The following is a 24927-nucleotide window of genomic DNA, read 5'->3' as shown; positions in this document are numbered from 1 at the left end:
TTTCACAAACTTTAAATAATCATTTCCAACAAAATAAATGAATTTGCAAATCAAAGAGGCTCGTCATTCTTTCAGAAATTTTAAATCCGCCTGCGCTTATATTTAAAACGGAAAACAACAGTTTATAAACCCAGGAACAGCAGCGACATAAACCAGTGGCAAAATGACGGAGAAATCCATTCTATTGGCTGAAATGAATTACTGAGAATATCAGACGCTGCCCAAACATATATCCTCCATCACAGAGAACACGGCCGTAGCCGCAGAGTATTAGACATCAAACGTACCTTTTTGGGTTGGTGTAATGCAAACTCAAACTTGATGCCTGTAAGTAAAAGATATAAAGGAAGTTAATTAATGTCATTTTACGTTTTCCTTCCATCCATATTGTTACATATTCTCCAGTAATAGCAACTGAAAGCGCGTGGCTTTTCTGCATATCTATGGTGTTTATATCGTCAGCGTATTCCATAGCGTTGTATACAGATTGTAATCAAAATGCTATTATAGCGTAAGGGGAAACTCTACAAATATTCTGGCCCCTTGCAGGTTGTAGCCCAGCCTAGGGGTCCATTCACACGTCCGCAAAATAGGTCTGCATCCGTTCCGCAATTTTGCAGAACAGGTGCGGACCCATTCATTTTCAATGGGGCCGGAATGTGCTGTCCGCATCCGCACTTCCGTTCCGCAAAAAAATAGAACATGTCCTATTCTTGTCCGGCATTTTCTATGAGAGTTTTGGTGATGTTCAGTCCGCAAAATGCAAAACGCACATTGCCGGTGCCCGTGTTTTATGGATCCGCAAAACACATACGGACGTGTGAATGGACCCTAAATCACAAAGAGCTTCAAGCAGGGGACTTAAGGGGTTGTCCCATGAAAAATATTCTATGGTTTTCACACCAGCACCTGTATATGAATACTTTTGTAATTGTTTGTAAGTTAAAATTTAGCATAGCCTCTATCATATAGCGCCACCTACTGTTTTTCTTTTTCTTATTTCTTTGACCTGCTCACTGAGGTGGCCGCACATGCTCAGTTTCATCCTGGAGAGTGCTGCAGCAGAAAGGACGCATCCCCCTTGGCTGCAGCAGAAGGGACACCCCCTAATGACCTGCCAGCTTGAGATAAATCTAGCAGAGTAATGAATGGATCTCTGGATCCATGGGAGGTACAGGGCTGCTTCTAGCTTTGTTAGAAAGACCGTCATGTACTATATGATATCGTATTTTCCATTTTTTTTTTTTATTAATCATGGGATAACCCCTTTAAGATATGTCCTCCCCAGCATCAGGGCAGTACAGGAGGTAGTACTCCACCCAAATACCAGGACACCTGCCACCGTACAAGTAAAGGAGTTCTCATGTCAATGAGCAATGGCATATTACTAAGGACCCCCATGAAGATGAGGGGGGTTAAGACCCCTTCAAGAATTCCAAATCAACCTAATTTTCGTGCTGCTGAATGCATGGAGGGGCTGGTATGGCACCAAACCTGGTCCAATACACTGCGAGGCAGGAACACCGCCCTATTCACATTACTCAATACAACAATGTAACATTTAGCACAAAGATAAAACAGATATAAAAGAGAAAACAATCGGTCAACGATGAGCAGAAGAACGGAGGCAATTCCAGTAAATACCGTTCAAAATAAAATAAAGCAAATCGACTGGGAGCCGCTGCGAATATTAGTATTTTCATGTCATTAATTTTATGACAGCAGCGAGCTCAGCTGCAAGGACTGAACATTTCCATTCATTGTCAGGAATATCAACATGTGCAAGATGGAAATTTACATATGTAAATATGTATTATTTCACCAAATGGCTAAATGGATTAAAGGGAAGCTGAGCAAACACCATGTGCAGGGAGAGAGGCAGAGAAGATAGAAGCCGCCTGGTTAATCAAGATTCACAGCGACAAGAACAGATGAGTTAAAGGGACACCCCGGGGACCGCTGTCCAGGCTACCAATGGTCAACACTAAACCCTGTTCATTTCAATGGAGACAAACCAAACGTGTCCACCTTTCCAGTGAAACCAGGGACCACAAAAAGTCCAAATCCAATATACTCCCATTAACACTGCAGACAGCAACGCCTTCCCTTCCCCTTAAAGAGTATGTCCACTCCTTTAGGGCCCTTGCACACGACCGTATGCCCTCCGAGACATAAGGTCCGTGAGCGGCATTGATCGGGAGCACGGGAGTGCACAGCATCATAGATTACACTGATGCTGCGCACGTCGGGCCGTCCGCAGGACTATTGTCCCGCATTCATATGATCTTATGAGTGTGGGACAAAAGCCCCGCGGGCGGCCCGATGCGCACAGCATCAGTGTAATCTATGATACTGTGTACTCCCATGCGCACGATCAATGCCGATCCAGGACATATGGCCGCTCACAGACCTTATGTCTCGGAGGGCATACAGTCGTGTGCAAGGGCCCTTACTATGAAGAATTAATCAACTATGCAAATAGTCTTAAAAGGGGTAACCCACCTGGGACATTTATGGCATATCGATAGGACATGCCATAAATATCCAATAGGTGTCATCCCTCCTCTAGGACCCCCTCCCATCGCTAAGTGAATGCAGAGCACAGCACATGTGCAGCCATCATTTATTCTCCGCCCTGGGATTAGCAAAATAGCAGTGAATAGAAGGGCAACTGCATAAGTGCAACTTGCTCTCCATTCACTGGAAAATAGCAGAGCGCTGGCTCAGGCATCTTTAGAAGCCTCAGAGCACTGAATGGAGAGGACAACGAGCATGCGTGTTCACAGTGGGGCCCTGTTTTTGACATAGGAGTAGGTCCCAGAAGCTGGATCCACACAATTTATGGCATAAATGTCCCACATAGGAATACCCCTTTAATTACAATCTTTCTACCAGTTTGTAACCATGGAAACACATAAGCCAGCATATGAGCTGCAGACACAGACTACAAACAGTCCCTTGTGTAGTCTGATCCTGCAGTCATACTCTCTCCTCACTGTTACAAAAACAAAACAAAACAAAAAACACATATCTGCACTATTTATCTCAGGTTTTTTTGTGTGTTTTTTTATTGTGGATTTTCTGTTTACGTTAACAACCACATTGAAGTTTAAGGGCAAGTTTTCCGCTCGGGTACAATGCGTGAAGCGAATGCATGGCACCTGGACTAAATATAGGGAAAAGCACCGGCCTATGTGCCCCCCCAGGGTCCCGGCCACCAGCGAGGCTGACACTTTTTCCTATAGTGTGCAAGCACGACCACCACTGGTGGATGGCAGGGTGGTCTGTAACCATGGAAACGAGCAGTGTATAATGTGATGGAAAAATAAATCAAGCCAGCAAAGGAAGCAATATGGACAATCGCAATACATTAGTAAGTGCCTTGTATTAACTTTGTCTATAAGATAAATGTCACTTGCTAAAGTGAGCGGACCCCTTTAATCCATAGCTACACATAGGTCTGTATAGGAACAGGCCAGGGAGAAAAGGGTGACTGTCCGGCTTACACCCAGATGGAGCCTGTGCTCGCCACCATCTTTCTAATACTCTGTAATGCATCCACCTTACCCGCTCCCGCTGCACAGATTGGGAGGTGAAAGTCAGAGAAAGTGCTGCCGTAAAGAATTCATTACCTGGGAAATTTCTCAACTCGTGTAACATGCTAAGATCATCATTTCCTCGGTGCATATTCGCAGGGACAACATAAATTACCACCTCTCCTCCACGCTCTGTGATCGGATTACCTCACATGGAAAATGAGGCAAAATGTATTTTTAGCAGAGCACAGACGCAGCGGCTACGCTGGGGAATAACCGCCTCATTGTCCGTCGCCTGTGATTTGTGAGGTGAACGCTTACAGCTTGTGGACAGGCGGAGCGCAAATGCTGGAAATTGTCGCTTTAAAAAATTATAAAGTCCCTGACGGCACTGAGGAGGATCCCTGAAAAAGTCAGTGCAAGTCTATGAATGTCTCCTAGGGGAATATATACTGATGGTGACCACACTGGGGTTATAGAACAACTTACCCCAAAACTGGGCACTCTGGATAGATATTGCTGTGTGATCCTAACGTTCATAAGAAGAGATGCTGCATAATCGTCATTACAAGTGACATGTCTGCTTTAGTAACCACTTGCATTCCCCATGTAACAACAATTCTGGAGTATCTATTCGTATGACTCCATGTTGTGCCATTCCTTTATTATTCATGTTAGAATATATGAATGAATTACTAGCAGTTTACAATGAAGGTCCAGATGGGTGTTACCAGTTGAGGGTGTGTTCTTGCACTGTCTGACACTAGCCAATCAGTGCTGCCAGCGTCAGACTGTGCAGGGACACCCCCCAAATGGTAACATAACATCCATTTTGACCTTCATTGTAAACTGCTAGTTAGTCATTCATAACTTCTAGCAGGAATAATAATGGCACAACACAGGGTCATAAGAATAAATGCTCCACAACTGGTATTACATGGGGAATGCAAGTAGTTACTAAGACGGCTATCATCACAGGATGAGACTACACAGGGTTTGCATGTAGTCTGTAGCCATACACATAGGTCTGCACCGGAGCTGTATACGCGGAATGTTAGGAGATTTGTAGCAATCATCAGTTTAGAGTGTACCTACCCTACCTTGTCTATGTTCCTGCGGTGTTAGTGCTTTCTACGGCCAGGAATTAGATTTACAGGGTGTATTGTTTGGAAGTCACCAGAAATCATTCAAATTAAAAGCCCCTTGTCGAGCATTTCAAGTGGCGCACTTTGCAGCGACCGCCGGATGATTGCGTCCTGCACCCTGCAATTACTTAAGGTACAGACAAGCTCTGAGCCGGGCTAATTGTTCTGCGTCCTCCCTTTGGACCGATGTCGGTTTGTATTGTTCCCATCTCTTTTGCCCTTGATTGGAGAGCACTCTATGGGTCCTCAGACAGATGCTTCCTCTTCCTCCAGACAGCGAGCGCTCACCACAGACATGTCACCTCAGCTTGCCGCCGAACAACATCTTCAAGTGGCCTGAACTCAGACTGTAAAATGACATCGCCGAGATCTCCTCTAATGAAATCTCAGTTTAATATTCCACAGGATCCTTGACATTCTCAGCATCTAAATCCTTGAGTGAGGGCGCAGCATGGCAGGGTATTGTAAATTCTATTAGCAGGAGCCCAATGGGCACAGACGGGCCTCATGGAGGCCATTATATCCACCTTGTACACGGAGGAGCTTGATTTAAAGGGGTGACCATGTTGTCATGTCGCCAGACTTCAGGAACGGGAGAAGCATTATTATGGATTTATGAAAATTATTCACAAGGAGAAGTGGAGTAGTTGTCTATAGAAACCACTAAATGCAGCATTTTCATCCTCTACCGCAGAAAAGGAGCTGGAATCTAATAATCGGCTGCTATCACCAATGCCCTCTATTATGTTAGCAGTTTTTTTAAATTTCCAGCACTTTATGCTTTGGCTTATGACATCTCCACAGGTGTAACTAAGCACCTTGGCCCCAATGCATATTCCGTAACATGGCCTCCGCCTGCCATGTGCCGCTTAAAAGCCTCCTTTTACCAGAATCATTGTATAGAAACAGGTTGACCTGCGACATATACGCATGTCGGCACAAGCTGGAAGTCTGGGTCCCATCCCCACCTGTGGCTTTAGGTCTGAGAAAACTGAACTTTTAATTGAATGCAAAAGAGTTTCTAGGAGCAACGGGGGCGTTACCATTACTCTTAGAGGCTCTGCTCTCCCGGCTGCTGCCACGCCCCCTGTACTTCGATTGACAGACCCAGGCAGTGTAAATGTCATCACTGCATTTCCCTGGCTTGATCAAGTCTCATGCGCATCAGTACCCAGCGCAGGCGCAGTACAGAGGTGAACTGCCGTCGAGTCTCTCTCCTGTACAGCACCTGTGCCGGATATTAACGCGCGAGACTAGGAGCAGTCAGGGCTAGGTGTGATTACGTGTACACTGCCTGGTCCTGTTCATCGAAGCAGGTTGAATGGAGCCTCTTGGAGTAACAGCAACGCCCCTGTTGCTCCTAGAGGCCCATTTGCATATATTAAAAGGTCAGTTTTCCCAGAAATAAAGCCACAGATGGCGATGGGACCAAGACTGTCAGACTCTGTCTCACTACAATGATTCTGGTGATAGAGGCTCTTTAAACAGGTCAATGCATTTTACCTAAAACAGTGCCTGTTCTAATGCACAACGGTCATACGAGCGCCATTCAAGGTTTATTGGACTGAAGGAGAAGCGAGAACTTGTCTAGCGTTGCTAGTCCTATAGACTATGAATGGAGAGGCAGCGGGCATATGCGACTGCTGCTCCACCTAAATGGGGGACCTTGGACTCACATTCTTGTGATTGGTAGGAGTGCCAGCGATAAGACACTAATTCACTGTCTTGTGGATAGGTGATAGGTGTTCATTTTCGTACAACCCCTTTAATGCTGGGGTCTTCATGCTGTATATATCCCCACAGACACCAATGTCCCTGTTATGGCTGATGCCCCTGCACCCACTAAATCAATGCCCCCATACCTACATCTGTATATACAGTTTTCAGATGTTGCTTGATTCTCTCCAGGGAACCTTTTCCTTTCGGCTTCACTCATTTTCATGGCTTTTCTACAATAGCAGTTGTGTTATATAAAACCCATCCTCACATCAGGGAGCGGCGGGCATTGTATGCTTTCCTAAAGGTGGCCGGTGTAAATTATTTTTACAACCAAGTCATCCAGTAATTAGAACATAATATAACACTCGCAGGTTTGGTATTTGCAGAGAAAACCCATTTCTTGGAGCAAACAAACTCGCTAAAGGACACGTTCCACAGATGAGGATTTAAAATGTCACAGAGGCAGGCTGGACAGTCGTATTAACAAGTCCCACTAATAAAAAAAAGACATTCTGCGGAACGGACACAGAGAGCTGGGGAGAAGATATCCTCATCTGTGAGGTCCCAGCAATACAAGAGACATCACATTGGACTCTTATACTGTGTGTGTGTATATATATATATTAAAGATAAGTGTTTCCTTTCCCTTTTGTATTTTGTTTATATATATGTGTGTGTGTTGCCTTTCCCTGTTGTTTGTCATTAGGCCTGAGGGAGACTCCTGTTCGTCCTTCCCTTTGGAGGAACAGGTAGACTCAGTCCGGACATTAGTTCCAGGGTCCCATAGGGTGAGATGCATATATATATATATAATGCTCCAGTGCCTCATATATACTGGGTATAAGCAAAGGGGAGACTAAGCGGCCTAAACATGCCCCATAACCATTCCACCCACTACCAGCATCCACTCCGATCTGTAAAACGACATAATATACTATATAACTACAGTCATCCTAACCTGCTCATGTACTAGAAATGTACTAGATGGTTAGACACCCCGTCCAGCGCCAGAGATGCTACACTTCACGGATGAATTTTCAAGTGAGTCGCCAATAGAGGGCGCTTGCGTATAATATATTGCTCCTGCACTGATCTCTACAATCAGAGGGTCAGGTTTGTCTTTCAGAGTGAGCGCAGCCGTCAATCAAATTGGGGGCATCGGCATGCGACCCCATAGGCAGCACAGTCCACAGTGTCCTATGAAGCTACTTTGGTGTAATAGGGGCTGTTTGGTGGGGTACATATTTAGAAAATGGGAAGAATGGCCAAAAATGAAAAATACATGGTCAATACTAACCTTCACCGATCTCCTGTCACTGCTGGTCCAATGCTTACCAGATCCTGCTGGTCTCTACTTCCTGGTCCAGGTACTCAGACCAACCACTGGCAGAGTCTCCTCACTGCTGTAGCCAGTGACTGGCAGCGTGGGCATCCTCTGCTATTTCCTCTGTGTGTGGAGCCCAGTACAGGAAGTGGGGGAGCGGCAGGAACGTCGCATACACGTGAGGGATCTGTGAGGAGGTGTAATGCTTCTTTCATCCATTCTGCCCCTTATCTAAGAAATATTATCGGCCAAAGAACCACTTTAAAGGGTTTTAGCAAGTGCCCTCAGCCTGCGTCCTCTAAACAGAAGATTCATACTTGCCTGCTCCCCACAGCTCCTGTCCTCCGCTCTGCCTCCACTGTGTCCATAATTTCGGTTCCTGAATCGTTGACATCCGGTGCAGCATCGGTATGATCACATACTCCACAGCAGCCAGTAACTGGCTTCAGCAGTGACATAGCCACAAGCAGCATGTCACTGCTGAAGCCAATCACTGGGTGCAGCAGAGCATGTGACTATGTGCATGCTTTACCGGATGTCAACATTTCAGGAACCGGAATTATGGACACAGAGGAGGCAATGCGGAGTACCGGAGCTGCGGGGAGCAGGCAAGTATGAATCTTCTGTTTAGAGGACGCAGGCTGAGGGCACTTGGTAAAAAATTATTATTCCCAGACAACCCCTTTTAGGCGATGATCTCTTCAATGACTGGCTGCAGAGGAGTCACAGAGAACGTTCCTCCACACAGAAGATAATAAACCTACAACATATTATGGACCCGCTTGTAATGCAATACCCCCAATATTACAGCCCATGTACAGTATGCAAAAAAGTCATTCTTACCAATTAACGCGGGCTGCCATAGCATTAGAAAGACACCCAGTAACAAGACCAATGGAAACCTGCTTTATACTGGGCGACAGGCACCTTGGACAGCGGCTGGCAGCTCTATACTTGTATGCCTGGAGCTGGAGGCACTTTCTCGCACCTCTCTAGTGTCTTCCTAGAACACAATAAGAGGGCGCTGCAAGCATGATATTCATTAGGACAGAAAAATAATTGCTCAGTGGCTTTCCCAGCAACCCTCCGGTACGTTACATGAGCCGCGTTAATAGTGATGTAATCTGTGCGACCAGCAGCTAATTATCAGTAAGAAGACATCTCCAGAGAGGACAATGCAGAGGCTGTAACCTCCAGAGCATTTCATCTACGCCTGGATTATCAGATATAGGACACAACATGCACATTTGTCTTTCTGACTGGAGTCCATTCAGCTGCTGGAAAGAAGGAACAGAAGCAGATGACTGGGACTACAACTGGGACTACTGGGAAAAACCACTGGGAAAAATATACAGCATGAAGACAATGAGTAGGAAAAGAGAGAATCTGTGCATGTAGTTCATATCTTCCCAAGGATCAGCAGCCTCATATCATATAGTTAAGAGAATGAATGCAAAATATTTTATTTTTATATTTTACCTATTACAAATGCTTTCTTGTACATAGGAGGCAGTATTATAGTAGTTATATTCTTGTACATAGGAGGCAGTATTATAGTAGTTATATTCTTGTACATAGGAGGCAGTATTATAGTAGTTATATTCTTGTACATAGGAGGCAGTATTATAGTAGTTATATTCTTGTACATAGGAGGCAGTATTATAATAGTTATATTCTTGTACATAGGAGCAGTATTATAGTAGTTATATTCTTGTACATAGGAGGCAGTATTATAGTAGTTATATTCCTGTACATAGGAGGCAGTATTATAGTAGTTATATTTTTGTACATAGGAGCAGTATTATAGTAGTTATATTCTTGTACATATGGAGCAGTATTATAGTAGTTATATTCTTGTACATAGGAGGCAGTATTATAGTAGTTATATTCTTGTACATAGGAGGCAGTATTATAATAGTTATATTCTTGTACATAGGAGCAGTATTATAGTAGTTATATTCTTGTACATAGGAGGCAGTATTATAGTAGTTATATTCTTGTACATAGGAGGCAGTTTTATAGTAGTTATATTCTTGTACATAGGAGCAGTATTATAGTAGTTATATTCTTGTACATATGAGCAGTATTATAGTAGTTATATTCTTGCACATAGGAGGCAGTATTATAGTAATTATATTCTTGTACATAGGAGGCAGTATTATAGTAGTTATATTCTTGTACATAGGAGCAGTATTATAGTAGTTATATTCTTGTACATAGGAGCAGTATTATAGTAGTTATATTCTTGTACATAGGAGCAGTATTATAGTAGTTATATTCTTGTACATAGGAGCAGTATTATAGTAGTTATATTCTTGTACATAGGAGGCAGTATTATAGTAGTTATATTCTTGTACATAGGAACAGTATTATAGTAGTTATATTCCTGTATATAGGAGCAGTATTATAGTAGTTATATTCTTGTACATAGGAACAGTATTATAGTAGTTATATTCTTGTATAAGGAGCAGCATTATAGTAGCATTTAATTTTTGATGGTCTTTCATTTACAACAAGTAGCTAAAATGAGAGGGTGGTAGTAAAGGACACAAGAGTTACAGGGTCCTGTGTTTAATTTCCTGGCAGAAACAAATCCAACTAATAAATGCACCCAGTGGTGATATTGATTTAGAGTAGAATACTCCCAATCACACAGTTCCTGATCTACAATGCACTGGGCAGAGGACTCCCACTCTATAATGCAGAAATCATTGCAGACAGCTTAACCGATGACATTAGAATAAGCACAGACTGCAAGAGAAAGCCATTACTATGTCGTCGAGTCCATGCCATGAGGATTTGCATTCCATACTGAAACGTGACAGAGCATAGAGCATAACGGATTATGGAGATGTGCATCCACAACAAGCACATTATAAACTGGCATGGACAGGCACAAAACAGCATCCAAAAGATCTATGAGCAGACTTCTTAAAGAGCACCTGTCAATTTGTTTCAAACTTTGCACTATAAAGAAAGGCCCCCTTTTATAAGTAGAATTCCCTGCACAACCCCCTACATAGGAGCAGTATTATAGTAGTTATATTCTTGTACATAGGAGCAGTATTATAGTAGTTATATTCTTGTACATAGGAGCAGTATTATAGTAGTTATATTCTTGTACATAGGGGGTTGTATTATAGTAGCTATATTCTTGTACATTCTGATTTTCCCAGCCCGTAGCTAGCACTGTTAGCAGATTTATTTTTATTTTTTTATGGTCAAAATTGCTCACAGACTCCCTTTTATGACTAGGCAGAGCATTCCTGTCCATTTGTAGAGAGAACTATGCAGCTGTATAGCTACTTAGTCCTCTTTTTCCTCTCCCTGCATTTATCCGTTTGATCAATAGACAGAGGAAATAGGAAGTTACAGCCAGGACAACACTGGAGCTTGGAGAGGTGAGTAACCACTGGACCTCTTGTATGCATCATTAACCCTTCCACTGCCCTCGACCAGGGCATCTAACCGCCCTAGACCCTCTCACTGATATAAACTCCTTCACTGCCCAAGATCACCAGAGATTCTTACATTAACAACTCCGCTGTCTTAGATTGAAGATACTGTAATTAACTCCCACACTGCCCTAGGACACCATGGAACTTTCACCACCCATGGCCAGCGGAATTAGCTACCAGACTGTCCTAGACAACCAGGTTTACTAGTATTAACCCCTCTACTGCCATAGACCACCAGGGATTCTGACATTTTCCTTGTCCTAGGTCATGAGAGAGGCTGATAAGACCTTTACTGCTACAGACCACTAGGCATACAGACATTAAACGCTACACTGCTCTAGACCACCAGAGCTATAGACAATAATTTTCACTGCTGTGTAATGCTGTTCACCTGGATGCTATTAACACTTAAATGATTCAGTTCTGTAATGTCCTGCTCAGTAGTTACAGAAACTTAGAGGAAAAACTGGTGACAGTTCACAACATTGTTCGAAAAGTTTGCAAAGGGGTCAGCAACCTCTGGCACTCCAGCTGTTGTAAAACTACAACTCCCAGCATGCTCTATTTACTTCTGTGGGAGTTTGAGAACAGCCAAGCAAGTGTGCATGCTGGGAGTAGTAGTTTCCCCACACCTGGAGTGCCGAAGGTTGCTGATCCCTACGGTAGCATGTAGTGTCCTCCCAGCCTATAGTCAAGGCATTGATTCATTGTAACCATGTTGAAGGCAACGCAGCCAGGGTATACGAATACAACCCAACCACCATACTGAGGGAACACAAAGGGCAGGCAATCCCGCTGCTGTGGCTGTATCGCATGCCTGAAGTTTACAAATCTAGGTCAAATTTTTTTGTTTACTTAATGCAAAGCAGTTAATCAAAGACAACAACCTTCCCCAAAAACCTCTACAACCCTGAAACAACAGGCATCTCTGCAAAACTAACCAACAATCTGCCATCCCCTTGTTTTCTCCAGATGGTAAGCGCAGTGTTCACACTAATTAATATTATCACTGGTTAACTGGTCCCGCCGCCCTGTCGATCAGCTGACAAGGCATCGACTGTGCCTTAGTACACAGCAAAGCTTGACTCAGCCGGGCTAATTGAGAGCCAGGAGCAGAGAGTCACGTCATGCCGAGAGTTTTGCAATATAATTGGAAAACAAATTAAAGAAGTAGTGGGAGGTGTCGCTACGGGGATTTGTGTATTTCATAGATTTTTAATAACTGTTCCAGTGCTATTTCATTATAAATAATGGAGCTCCCCCACACTTTATCATTGAATAAATATGCTATTCGCCTTTGAATAATGCAGGGTGGCTAATTATGAATTTTGATACGTAAATCAGCAGCACGGCGGAGAAGGCATATAACAATTTAGACTGCGTCCTACAGCATTCAGACCACAACTATGGTTTTGTTGCTTCGTTCCCCAGTGCAAGCTTTTAAAATCAGAAATTTATGGCCCCATGTCCAGTTTTATCAACCCCTAGCCTCGTTTCGGAGATTCATCTCTCGTATTCGCTGCGCCGAGCGTTTACACACAGTAATTATTCATGATGGCTTCAAAGAGGAAACTAATTTCATTTGTCTTTCCTTTCTCATGTTGGATGTGGGCGATGAGCCCAACAGGGTTCCTTTACAAAAGCGAAACATTTCTTGACAATGAAGAAGGGAAAAAAATAAAACTAAAGACAAGCTTTGCAACAGTTGGAAGTTAAAAGTCTTGTTCTCTCCAGTGGTGGGGGTGGTAATGGTCTAGATTTCCTATGTATGTAGTCCACACGTCATCAGTGACGGACGGCTTCTTCTAATACAAACTTACTTCACTGTTCGCAATTGCTCCTGAAGATTTGTAGGGTTACACCTATAATGTTGAGTGCGTTGGAAGGGAGAGTTTATTAAAGGGCATCTGTCAGCAGTTTTGTCCCTATGACACTGGCTGACCTGTTACATGTGCACTTGGCAGCTGGAGACGTGTGTTGGTCCCATGTTCATATGTGCCCGCGTCGCTGAGAAAAATGAAGTTTTTTTTATAAGCAAATGAGCCGCTAGGAGCAACGGGGGCGTTACCATTACACCTAGATGCTCTGCTCTCTCTGCAACTGCGCTCCCTCTGCACTTTCATTGACAGGGCCAAGTGTGGTGACGTTTACACTGCAGAGGGCACAGCAGTTGCAGAGAGAGAAGAAAAGTCTAGGTGTAATGGTAACGCCCCCGTTGCTCCTGAGGCTCATTTGCATATATTAAACATAGTTTTTCTCAGCAATGCGGGCACATATGAACATGGGACCAACACAGATGCCTTCAGCTGCCAAGTGCAGATGTAACAGGTCAGCCAGTGTCATAGGTACAAAATTGCTGACAGATGCCCTTTAAGTAATCTATGACCAGTTTTTTGTGAGTTAGCGCTGCGGCACAACACCGATCTCCTAGCATATGTGGAACCATGGAGCATTACATTCTGCGGTCCACAAGTGGCTGTTGGCACACGGCACTTCTTTAATCTCAGGGCACAAGGCTGGTTTGCCATCTGTCACCTCTGTCGGCACCCATTCACACCACGATTAGGGTTGCGCAGGGGTTATTATATGTTATACCCGTCAGCAGCTGCAACCGCACTGCCTGAACAGACAAACCAGGGCTTTTGGCCCCAATATTAAGGAAATTATTATTAAAGATTCTTATGTTTTAGATTTTAAAGTTTCATTCCGGCAAGATTTATAGACTTTCAGAAACGTCTACCTCCAAATCAATTCTTTTTTTTAACTGCTACCTGTGTAGGGAAATACTTTTTTGACAAAGGGGATGATTACACCCAGAATAACTACGCAACACAGAAAAGATGCTCCAGAACTGTTATTTTATGGGGAATTTAAAGGAGTTCTCCGTTTTTTTTAAATTTTATTGATGCCCTATCCTCAGTTTCAGGCTGGCAGGGGTCCGACTCACAGCACCCCCGCCTATCAGCTCGTATGAGCTCTGCCTTCTCTTCATTGCTGACCTGCGCGCCGTCGCCACCACAGCGGTGAGCAGGTGTAATTACATTTCAGCCATCCCACTAACTTCTATGGGACGGCTCCGTAGTATTCACTTGAATGGGAAGGAGCCGCCCATAGAAGTGAATGGGGCGGGGTTGAGCAGGTAAACAATGAAGAGGAGGCAGCGCTCATTCCAACACTGCTTTCTCTTCATTCAAACAGCTGATCTGCGGGGTGTCGGGAGTCGGACCCCCGCTGGTTAGATATTGACCAGTATAAATAAAGTGGAAAACCCCTTTAAGTATTTACTAAAACAGAAATGTCAGGAGTGGCGGAAGGTTTGCTGAAACCACAGAGACGCAGGTTAAATGCACATGATCAGAATTGCGCGCAGAAAATCCGAACCGTAGGTCATGTACATTGTATTCTATGAGAATTTCAAATTCTCATGTACACGATGGAGATTTTTTCCGTGTGGCTTTTGACCTGCGATGTGGATTTTAAAATCCGCAGCGCGTGAATTTATTAGATTTTTCAGTGAGAGGTGTATGCTTCTTACTTTGGTGCAAAAATGAAATCTATGCTTGCTATGAGCAGGTAGATTTACACCACTTTTGCACATTATTTTGCCTAAACCCACACCTACTTTTATCCCACTTTGCAAAAGTGGCGAGAGCAGTGAAATGTCACAAACTACTGCACATAAGGCCTCTTGCACATGAACGTGTGCTGCCCATGCCGCGGACCGCAAGTTACGGTCCACAATGCATGGGCACCGACCGTGGGCCAGCCGCATGAGGATCGTGATTCCATTCACTTGAATAGGGTCCGCGATCCGTCCATTCCGCAAAAATGATAGGACAAGTTCTATCTTTTTGCGGAACGGAAGCATGGAACGGACACCACAGAAGCACTCCGTAGTGCTTCCGTACTGTGGTTCCGTTCCGTAACGCATCTCCGGATTTGCTGACCCATTGAAGTGAAGGGGTCTGCGTCCGTGATGCGGAACACACACGGCCGGTGTCCTGTGTATTGCAGACCCGCCATATGTGGGCAGCAATAAGGCCACAGGGGACAAACTGTTGTGTGCAAGAGGCCAAACTCACATGAGCCATAACATACAACATCACAAAAGTGGCGCAAATCCCAATTTCTCCCACTACAATATACAGGGCATACATAGAGGAGCTAAATCACATCAAGGGCAGAAAAGCTGGCACTAAAAAAAAGGAGGCGCCTGTGGAGTAGGGGAACCCCGTACAACAAGGTCACACCACCAAAAAGAAAAGGAGGGGTCGAGTCACTTGATCCAGGTCCTGTATCGTGTCTGGAGGGTACAGTCACATCATCTTTAGAGATCCGTCAGGGAAACAGCCTGCCAGGGTCCACCGTTTCTGGATCCCCGTTGACTATGATGGGATCAGCCGGACAAATACCGCTGCATGCAGTATGTTTTTGTCCAGCCAAGAGGCAGCAGTTATGCAGTGTGAACCTTACATATCGATCATATTCTAGGTGCTCCGTGGTCACAGGATTAAGTCTGAAGAGAAACCATTAAATGCTAATTTGTCCTTTACTGTAGTAATGGAAAAAACATTGCTAGAAATTGATTGGACATGAATTGATTGAACATGACACGCTCTGATATTGTGCCCAGAGAAGGCGGCGCTATGCAGTTCCATATCCACGGCGGGATATTTTTGTTTCCTAATTAGAGTCTGACATTTTCGGTTCTTAATTGAAATTCAGCAAGAATCTGGTAAGGAAGGCGGAAATAACTTAGTCTGCTCTCTAGATTTCGCATCCTGTCTGTACCAGGCTCGTCCATGGGAATATCATTAATTAACATCATTAGTCTGCAGATGCTGTGGGCACATTCTTACGGTTTCCACTTAAACACCTTTAACTTGGTCTCTATTATCACATCTCATATTAGCATATAGACAAGATCCACAGACTCCGTGACATTGACAAGGGCAGATCATTGTCTGGATGTTTGTTGAGAATGCTTGGGCCACCTCTGAGACACCTACCTATCTCAAGATTGGGACTAGTGAAGGCCTTGCGGTTCACCCGGTGGTCGGTTTGCGGCGAACTTTGCGCGTTCGCGATCCGCCAAACATGCGAACATATGACGATGTCCGTGCGCCATTTTCTTTTGCATTGCGTCGAACTTTGACCCATGACACATCCATCAGGTGGTACAGGAAAGCCAATTGAGACATTTCAGCACATGGACATACCCCCAACCCTATAACAGAAGCCGATCTGGCCGCCATTTTACATTCAGTCTTTTGCCAGTGTAGGGAGAGGTTGCTGTGTGGAGCAGGGACAGGCTGTTAGGGACACCAAACGCTAGCTAATAGGGCCATAAAAGTCCTTTTAAGGACTGGTATAGGTGTGCTATCGATAGGTGTGATATACTTAGGCCTCTTTCACACGGGCGAGTTTTCTGCGCGGGTGCAATGCGTGAGGTGAACGCATTGCACCCGCACTGAATCTGGACCCATTCACTTCAATAGGGCTGTGCAGATGAGCGGCGATTTTCACGCATCACTTGTGCGTTGCGTCAAAATCGCAGCGTGTTCTATATTCTGCGTTTTTCACGCAATGCAGGCCCCATAGAAATGAATGGGGCTGCCTGAAAATCACAAGCAAGTGTGGATGTGGTGTGATTTTCACGCATGGTTGCTAGGAGATGATAGGGATGAGCAAACCCCAGACCCCATTAAATTAAATTCACTGTATTCTTTTCCCTTATAACATGGTTATAAGGGAAAATAATAGCATTCTTAATACAGAATGCTTACTAAAATGTCGATTGAGGGGTTAAAAAATACATAAAAAATATACTTTCTAACATAGAAAGTATATTATAGTGCATTTGTAAATACTTATTAAGAACATGCGATCTATCATCTTCCACAAAGTAGTGATAGAGGTTTTCCATATACCTGCGTACACCAAATTACTGCTTGAGGGTTATATACCAGCTTCAACTAACAACTAATTGAGGCCTGCCATATATCAGCTTCCACAAATACTGCTCTTCTCTAGGGACTTTGGCACAGGGTCATTTTGAAAATGACAGGCAGAGTAAGAGGCAGGCCGTTCCGTGTGATTGTCAAAGGACGCACCAGAGTTGGTTGAGTGGCTCACTCAGCCTTCCGCTTCTGCACCCTCCTCATCCTCTGTTTCTGCACCCTCCTCACTCTCTGCTGTGTGAATCCCCAAAACCACCACCACCACCAAAGCCCCTCCACTTGAGTCAGAGGAATTATTTTCCCATCCATTCCCAGACCTTACCGATGTACAGCCATTCTTGGCATCAGATGAGGAAGAGGAGGTAGCAACAGCCGCCACCCAGCGGTCTGACGACAGTACCCAGATCAGCCCAAGGAGGGTGGTCCCTGCTGTTGCTGCCTACTCCGAGATCTCTAATGTCAGTGGTGGTGACGGTGACGATGATGACGTGTCGATGGACATCACGTGGGTGCCCACAAGATAGGAAGAGGAGGGGAGTTCAGAGGGAGATACGGAGAAGCAGAGAAGGAGGAGAAGCAGGCAGAACTCGCAGTGCACAGGAGGCAAAAAGCAGATTGCAAATGTATCTGGAGCGAGCCATCCACCATGCACGGTCACATCTTGCGCTCCCAGGATGCCAGCACATGGCTCTGCAGTGTGGGCTTTTTTTTTTAACGTGTCAGCTGCTGACAATAGTGTTGCCATCTGCAGCCTGTGCTGTCAACGTACAAGTCGCGGTAAGCCCAACACTCACCTAGGGACGACTTTAAGAAGGCACCTGGCCTCCCATCACCGAGCCCAGTGGGAACAACGCTGTCAGAACCCACAAAGCCACACTCCCGGCGCTCCACGTCCTGCCTCTTCTTCGCCTCCCATTTGTCCTCCATTCCACCTTCCACCGTGCCGGTGTCGCGTTCATCTGGCACGAGGCAGGATTCTGTGGCCCAAATGTTCGAGCATAAAAAAATTATGACGCCGGATAATCCTCTTGCCCAACGGCTTGTCGGAACTGCTAGCCCGCCAACTACTGCCATATAAACTGGTGGACTTGGAGGCCTTTAGAAAATTTGTGGCCATTGGCACACCGCAATGGAAGGTCCCCGGAAGGAAATATTTCTCCCAGAAGGGAATCCCTGAACTATATGGCCATGTTCAGCAGCAAGTTAATATATCTCTGGCACACAGTGTCGGTGCCAAGATGCATATGACCACAGACACGTGGTCTAGCAAACACGGGCAGGGAAGGTACATAACTTTTACTGCCCACTGGGTGAACCTTCTGATGGCCATCAAGCATGTAACTCGTGGCACCAGTGTGGATTTGGTGTTACCGCCACAGATTGCATGCAGGCCGGCCTTTTCTTCTCCTACTCCATCCTCCGTCTCCTCCTTTTCCACTGCTACCGCCTCTTTCATTGCACCCCCCCAAGCCCTATTCGACGTGCCAGGTGAAACGTTGACATGCTGTGCAGCGGCTGTTGTGCCTGGAAGCCAAGATCCACACCAGTCCTGCACTGCTTTCAGCTCTGCGGTCACAGGCCGATCAGTGGCTAACCCCGCTCAATTTGACAGTTGGTAAAGTGGTGTGCGACAATGGTGCCAATCTGCTGAGCGTGCTGAAACAGGGCAAAATGACACACGTGTCGTGCATGGGACACTTCCAGAACTTAGTCGTGCAGCGATTCGTTGCCAAATACCCCGGGGTCCAGGACGTCTTGCGGCAGGCCAGGAAAATCTCCGGCCATTTTAGAAGATCTTACATGGCCATGGCTCGCCTTGCTGACGTTCAGCTGCGACACCACTTGCCCGTCAGACGTCTGTCGCAGAGGTCGTACAGGTAGTTGTTAACGGCACGTTTCTGCTGGAGCAGCCTATCAAGCATATACAGACACCTAGTATATGCTTGATAGGCTGCTCCAGCAGCAACGTGCCGTTAACGACTACCTGGACAAACTCTGCAGCAGGACAGGTTCTGGGGAGCTAGGTTTCTTTTCACTGCGCCAGTGGCTGCTCATGCGCGAGGCATGGAGACTTCTGCGGCCATTTGATGAGATCACCAAACTGGTCAGTCGCAGCCAGGGCGCAATCAGTGACATCGTACCTTACGCCTTCTTTCTGGAGCATGCATTGTGTGATATCATTGATCAAGCCGTCGAGGAGCAGGAGCTGGAAGATGAGGAAGTCGCAATGCTGAATGAATTCCCAGGGAGGGCTACTCCATCTGAGACAAGTCAGCAGGAGTCTGAAGAGGAGTCAGAGGAGGATGGTGGCTGGGGGGAGGAGGCCGAGGACGACATTCTCCTGGGCGATGAGCAGGAGCCACTTCCAATTTAGTTCAAATAGGGGCCTTCCTGCTTCAGTGTTTGAAGATGGTACCCGTATAAAAAGCATTAAGGGCAAGGACCTGTACTGGGTGGCAACGAACTTAGACCCCCGGTACAAACACAAAATGGTGGACATGTAACCAGCATCACAGAGGGTTGCCAAAATGCAGCATTTCCAGGCCTTGCTGCGAGAGATGCTGCATTCTGCTGTTGTGGGCACTGGCAGAGGAATTTCCACCCACAGCCAAACAGGTGCAGGTACCAATCCTACCGCGCCTGCAAGAAGAGGGCGGTTTAAAGATGTGTTGGTCACTTCGGATATGAGATCATTCTTGCAGCCTCTCTTCAAGGGTAGTCGCAATCAGTTAGCCTCTGTACTGACAGTTTTATGTGTCATTAAGGCCTCATGCACACGACAGTTTTTTTTTCACGGTCCGCAAAAACGGGGTCCGTGATCCGTGACCGTTTTTTCGTCCGTGGGTCTTCCTTGATTTTTGGAGGATCCACGGACATGAAAAAAAAGTCGTTTTGGTGTCCGCCTGGCCGTGCGGAGCCAAACGGATCCGTCCTGAATTACAATGCAAGTCAATGGGGACGGATCCGTTTGACGTTGACACAATATGGTGCAATTGCAAACGGATCCGTCCCCATTGACTTTCAATGTAAAGTCAGGAGTCCCTTTACTTTCACACTTGCGTTCATATAATGCAGACGGTGGCTCCGTTCAGAGCGGATCCGTCTGCATTATATTGTTAAAACATTTCTAAGTGTGAAAGTAGCCTCAGACGGATCCGTCCAGACTTTACATTGAAAGTCAATGGGGGACGGATCCGTTTGAAAATTGAGCCACAGTGTGTCATCTTCAAACGGATCCGTCCCCATTGACTTACATTGTAAGTCTGGACGGATCCGCTTGCCTCCGCACGGCCAGGCGGACACCCGAACATAACTTGAAGCGTCCCCATCACCATGGGAACGCCTCTATGTTAGAATATACTGTCGGATATGAGCTACATCGTGAAACTCAGATCCGACAGTATATTCTAACACAGAGGCGTTCCCATGGTGATGGGGACGCTTCAGGTTAGAATATACTGAAAAACTGTGTACATGACTGCCCCCTGCTGCCTGGCAGCACCCGATCTCTTACAGGGGGCCGTGATCAGCACAATTAACTCCTCAGGTGCCGCACCTGAAGGGGTTAATTGTACTATCATATCCCCCTGTAAGAGATCAGGGCTGCCAGGCAGCAGGGGGCAGACCCCCCCCCCCTCCCCAGTTTGAATATCGTTGGTGGCACAGTGTGCGCCCACCATCGGGCCCCCCCCTTCCTCCCTCTATTGTTATAAATCGTTGGTGGCACAGTGTGCGCCCACCATCGCCCCCCCTCCCTCCCTCTATTGTAATAAATCGTTGGTGGCACAGTGTGCGCCCACCATCGCCCCCCTCCCTCTATAGCAGTAACAACATTGGTGGCAGTGTGCGGCCTCCCATCTCCCCCCCCCCCCCGATCATTGGTGGCAGCGTAGTTCCGATCGGAGTCCCAGTTTAATCGCTGGGGCTCCGATCGGTAACCATGGCAACCAGGAAGCTACTGCAGCCCTGGTTGCCATGGTTACTTAGCAATAGTACAATAGTAGAAGATTCATACTTACCTGCTTGCTGCTGCGATGTCTGTGACCGGCCGGGAGCTCCTCCTACTGGTAAGTGACAGTTCTTTAGCAATGCGCCGCACAGACCTGTCACTTACCAGTAGGAGGAGCTCCCGGCCGGACACAGACATCGCAGCAGCAAGCAGGTAACTATGAATCTTCTACTATTGTACTATTGCTAAGTAACCATGGCAACCAGGGCTGCAGTAGCGTCCTGGTTGCCATGGTTACCGATCGGAGCCCCAGCGATTAAACTGGGACTCCGATCGGAACCTACGCTGCCACCAATGATCGGGGGGGGGGGGGGGGAGATGGGAGGCCGCACACTGCCACCAATGTTGTTACTGCTATAGAGAGAGGGGGGCCGATGGTGGGCGCACACTGTGCCACCAACGATTTATTACAATAGAGGGAGGGAGGGGGGGGCGATGGTGGGCGCACACTGTGCCACAACGATTTATTACAATAGAGGGAGGGAGGGGGGGCGATGGTGGGCGCACACTGTGCCACCAACGATTTCTAACAATAGAGGGAGGAAGGGGGGGCCCGATGGGGGGCGCACACTGTGCCACCAACGATATTCAAACTGGGGAGGGGGGGTCTGCCCCCTGCTGCCTGGCAGCCCTGATCTCTTACAGGGGAATATGATAGTACAATTAACCCCTTTAGGTGCCGCACCTGAAGGGGTTAATTGTGCTATCATATCCCCCTGTAAGAGATCGGGTGCTGCCAGGCAGCAGGGGGCAGTCTTGTACAAAGTTTGTAGTGTATTCTAACTAGAAGCGTCCCCATCACCATGGGAACGCTTCTGTGTTAGAATATACTGTCGGATATGAGTTTTCACGAAGTGAAAACTTAGATCTGAAAAAGCTTTTATGCAGACGGATCTTCGGATCCGTCTGTATGAAAGCAACCTACGGCCACGGATCACGGACACGGATGCCAATCTTGTGTGCATCCGTGTTCTTTCACGGATCCATTGACTTGAATGGGTCCGTGAACCGTTGTCCGTCAAAAAAACAGGTCATATTTTTTTGACGGACAGGATACACGGATCACGGCCTCGGCTGCAAAACGGTGCATTTTCCGATTTTTCCACGGACCCATTGAAAGTCAATGGGTCCGCGAAAAAAAAACGGAAAACGGCACAACGGCCACGGATGCACACAACGGTCGTGTGCATGAGGCCTAACTTTACCATTCATTTCAATAGAAAAAAAAGTAGGTCGAAAACCAAAAGCAAGGTTACAACTGTGCCGGTCCGGGTACTAAATAAGGCGGGTTGGTGACAACCTCTCATTCTAGTTGTGTTATTTCTCTAATCAATCTGGATACATTAACAGTTGTGAATTTTTGTTATCATTTTTGGGTTTCTGGTTGGGGATTATCCCTGCAAAAACTTTCTTCTATCCTCTTTCACGTCAAGGACACGGCAATGTTAACTTCTCGTGACTGATAAGCTCAGCGGGCAATTTTACACCAAAACATTTTCTCCCGTAAGACGCGCGCTTTCAATTCCCTGCCTTCAGGATTTTCTTGTAATATGGAGAGTGGCTGAATCCCTTAAAAAAAAAAAAAAAAAGATTTTTAGGGGAGAAATGCATCTACTGGGCCTTTAGAGTAAAAATACTTCAAGGTCTTTGTTCAATCTCCTTTTCTGTCTTGGAAGCTTCAGGGGATATCGCTCTTGTTCTGGATTTCAAGAAAGGTTAAACCACCTTGTCAAAATATTGAAGTTCAACATGGAAAATTTCAGGCCGTTTGGATTACGTGATAAATCAGGGGATTATCTGACTGTTAAGGGAGATGACACTGGCTGTCATTCATCCTCCTCCTCACCTAGAAAGCAGAATAGTCTCCTGTACCCCCGTAATACAGATCCTTCCTGTCATTCTCTGAGGATTACGCAACGGGCGCTCACATCTGAGGTTCTTCACGTCTTCTTTGTGAAGGGTCACTCAGCCGTAACCCTTTATTTATACAGAATGCTCCATATACTGTGAGTTGTCTCTAGGTATCTGGATTCTTATTAAAGGGAAAGACTGTTCCCAATCCTTGGACAAATCCCTTTTAGGATGCTTCCACAGTTTAGGTTTGTATTGGATCCCCTATTATTTTTCTTCAAAGAGGGCCTGCCACGTCATCACAGAACTGCAACTAGCGCATACCTTTGCAAGCTGCATTTTCACCGACTGGCGCCATTTCTTTTTCCTATCCTCCCCCTTCAGGACACGTCCTATTTAGATTTTTTTCATTTTCAACAAAAACGTGATTAAAAAAAAAGGCAAATCACGTGGATTTATTTTTTATTACGGCGTACACCGTACAGGAAAAACTTTTTTTTATATTTTCAACTGTCTAGACATTTTCCGGCGTGGTACTCCCGGTCATGTTTATTTTTTTATTTCCTATTTTTATATGTAAAATTAGGAAAGGACGGAGTGATGCGAATTGTTATTATTTTTGTGGAGTTTTATTTTACATTTTCTTTTAGCATTTTTAACTTAGGGGACTTGAAAATGCCATCTTCTTATTGTTGGTCCCATAGACCGCAATAGAATACTATTGCAGTCTATGGATTCTGAGAAGCTGTGCCTTGTGCACAGATTTCTAGGCAGATAGCCATGACAGGCCCCAGGCTGTCATGGCAATTGATTGGAGCCCTTTTGTTTTGCTGCGGAAGCTCCGCAATTACTATAGACCACAGGATCTGTGGGGTTAAATGACTGGGATTGGTGTCATCTTTGATCCCAGTCATTGTTGCCGCCACGTAAGGGGGGGGGGGGGGTGCTCAGCAGCTAGAAATGCCTCTGCTAGGTGGCGCTCCTCAAGTTTCTATCTCTTTAGAGGCAGAAGGAACTTGCTCACAGGTTCCCTTTAAATTTAATAAAAACCAGTATCCTCCTGCAAGCTCTGCTCCTTTCCGAGGACATGGGAGCGTATCTTTACAATCCTGGGGTCAATACATTGCCTTCTATTCTGATTGCAGCAATTGCATTATTATATGAGAATATTAATCAGAACATCAAAGGCAGCAGAGCGTTTCCGCACCAGCAGATTACCATCAGCTATTTCTATTCAGTACCTGTGTGTGATACTCGCACCAGTCAGTGCCAGTCCCAGAATGGAGGGGGGACTCGCAATAAGCTGCATGGTCCTATCCTTAACCATCAACAACAAACCATCATGTGCCTGTCATGGACACAGCCGCCTGCACCACTAATCCGGCATCAGTCAACTTAAAGCCACAAACTTTCGCTGATCTCCTTTGTAGTGTGAAAAGTTTTTGCTGTCTGGGTCATGTCTGTTTTCAGCAGATTTCAGGTTTTAAGCCCAGGTCCTGACCTGACTACTTCCTATGCATACCCAGAGAGAGAGGATTTGCAGCTCCTGTAATGGGTCTCACTGGGAGGCCATCCGCACGTATACAATATATACTTTCTTTTTTTTCCGTGCTGAACCCATGTTACAAAAAGAGTAAAATTTTGCAGGCAACCGACTCGTCTAACAAGCAGCTGTCAAGATCATGTAGCGGGTGCCGCCGCCTGCCTCATCATTCTGGACAGAATGTAATGTAAACCTGCAGTAAATTCTAGCAGAACTTCACCTTCAGTCAGTGTCTAAATGATGCAAACACAAGTACAACAAGCGCACGACTCAAATATAAAACCTGCACTGACAACAATACTACTACTGTACTGTACACCGTCTGCAGAACACACCACAATGGGCCACATTTATTACATGTTTTAGACACTATATACACTTA

The 24927-nt window shown here is 45.7% G+C and overlaps 1 protein-coding gene across 3 annotated transcripts in view; it reads right to left on the bottom strand.

Annotated features, from left to right (window-relative positions):
- The window catches only part of CHST8 (carbohydrate sulfotransferase 8), a 311769-nt gene that overhangs the window by 8942 nt on the left and 277900 nt on the right, over positions 1–24927 (bottom strand). For 2 of the 3 annotated variants that reach the window (XM_044270587.1, XM_044270586.1), the window contains one exon: positions 288–325. In XM_044270587.1, the coding sequence (XP_044126522.1) occupies positions 288–325 (38 nt within the window). Of the gene's footprint in view, positions 1–287; positions 326–3632; positions 3697–24927 lie in introns of those variants that run through there. The other variant, XM_044270588.1, reaches the window with a different exon arrangement.

Source organism: Bufo gargarizans, chromosome 10, assembly GCF_014858855.1.
Source record: "Bufo gargarizans isolate SCDJY-AF-19 chromosome 10, ASM1485885v1, whole genome shotgun sequence".
NCBI classification, from domain to species: domain Eukaryota; kingdom Metazoa; phylum Chordata; class Amphibia; order Anura; family Bufonidae; genus Bufo; species Bufo gargarizans.
This window is presented reverse-complemented; position numbering and strand designations above follow the sequence as displayed.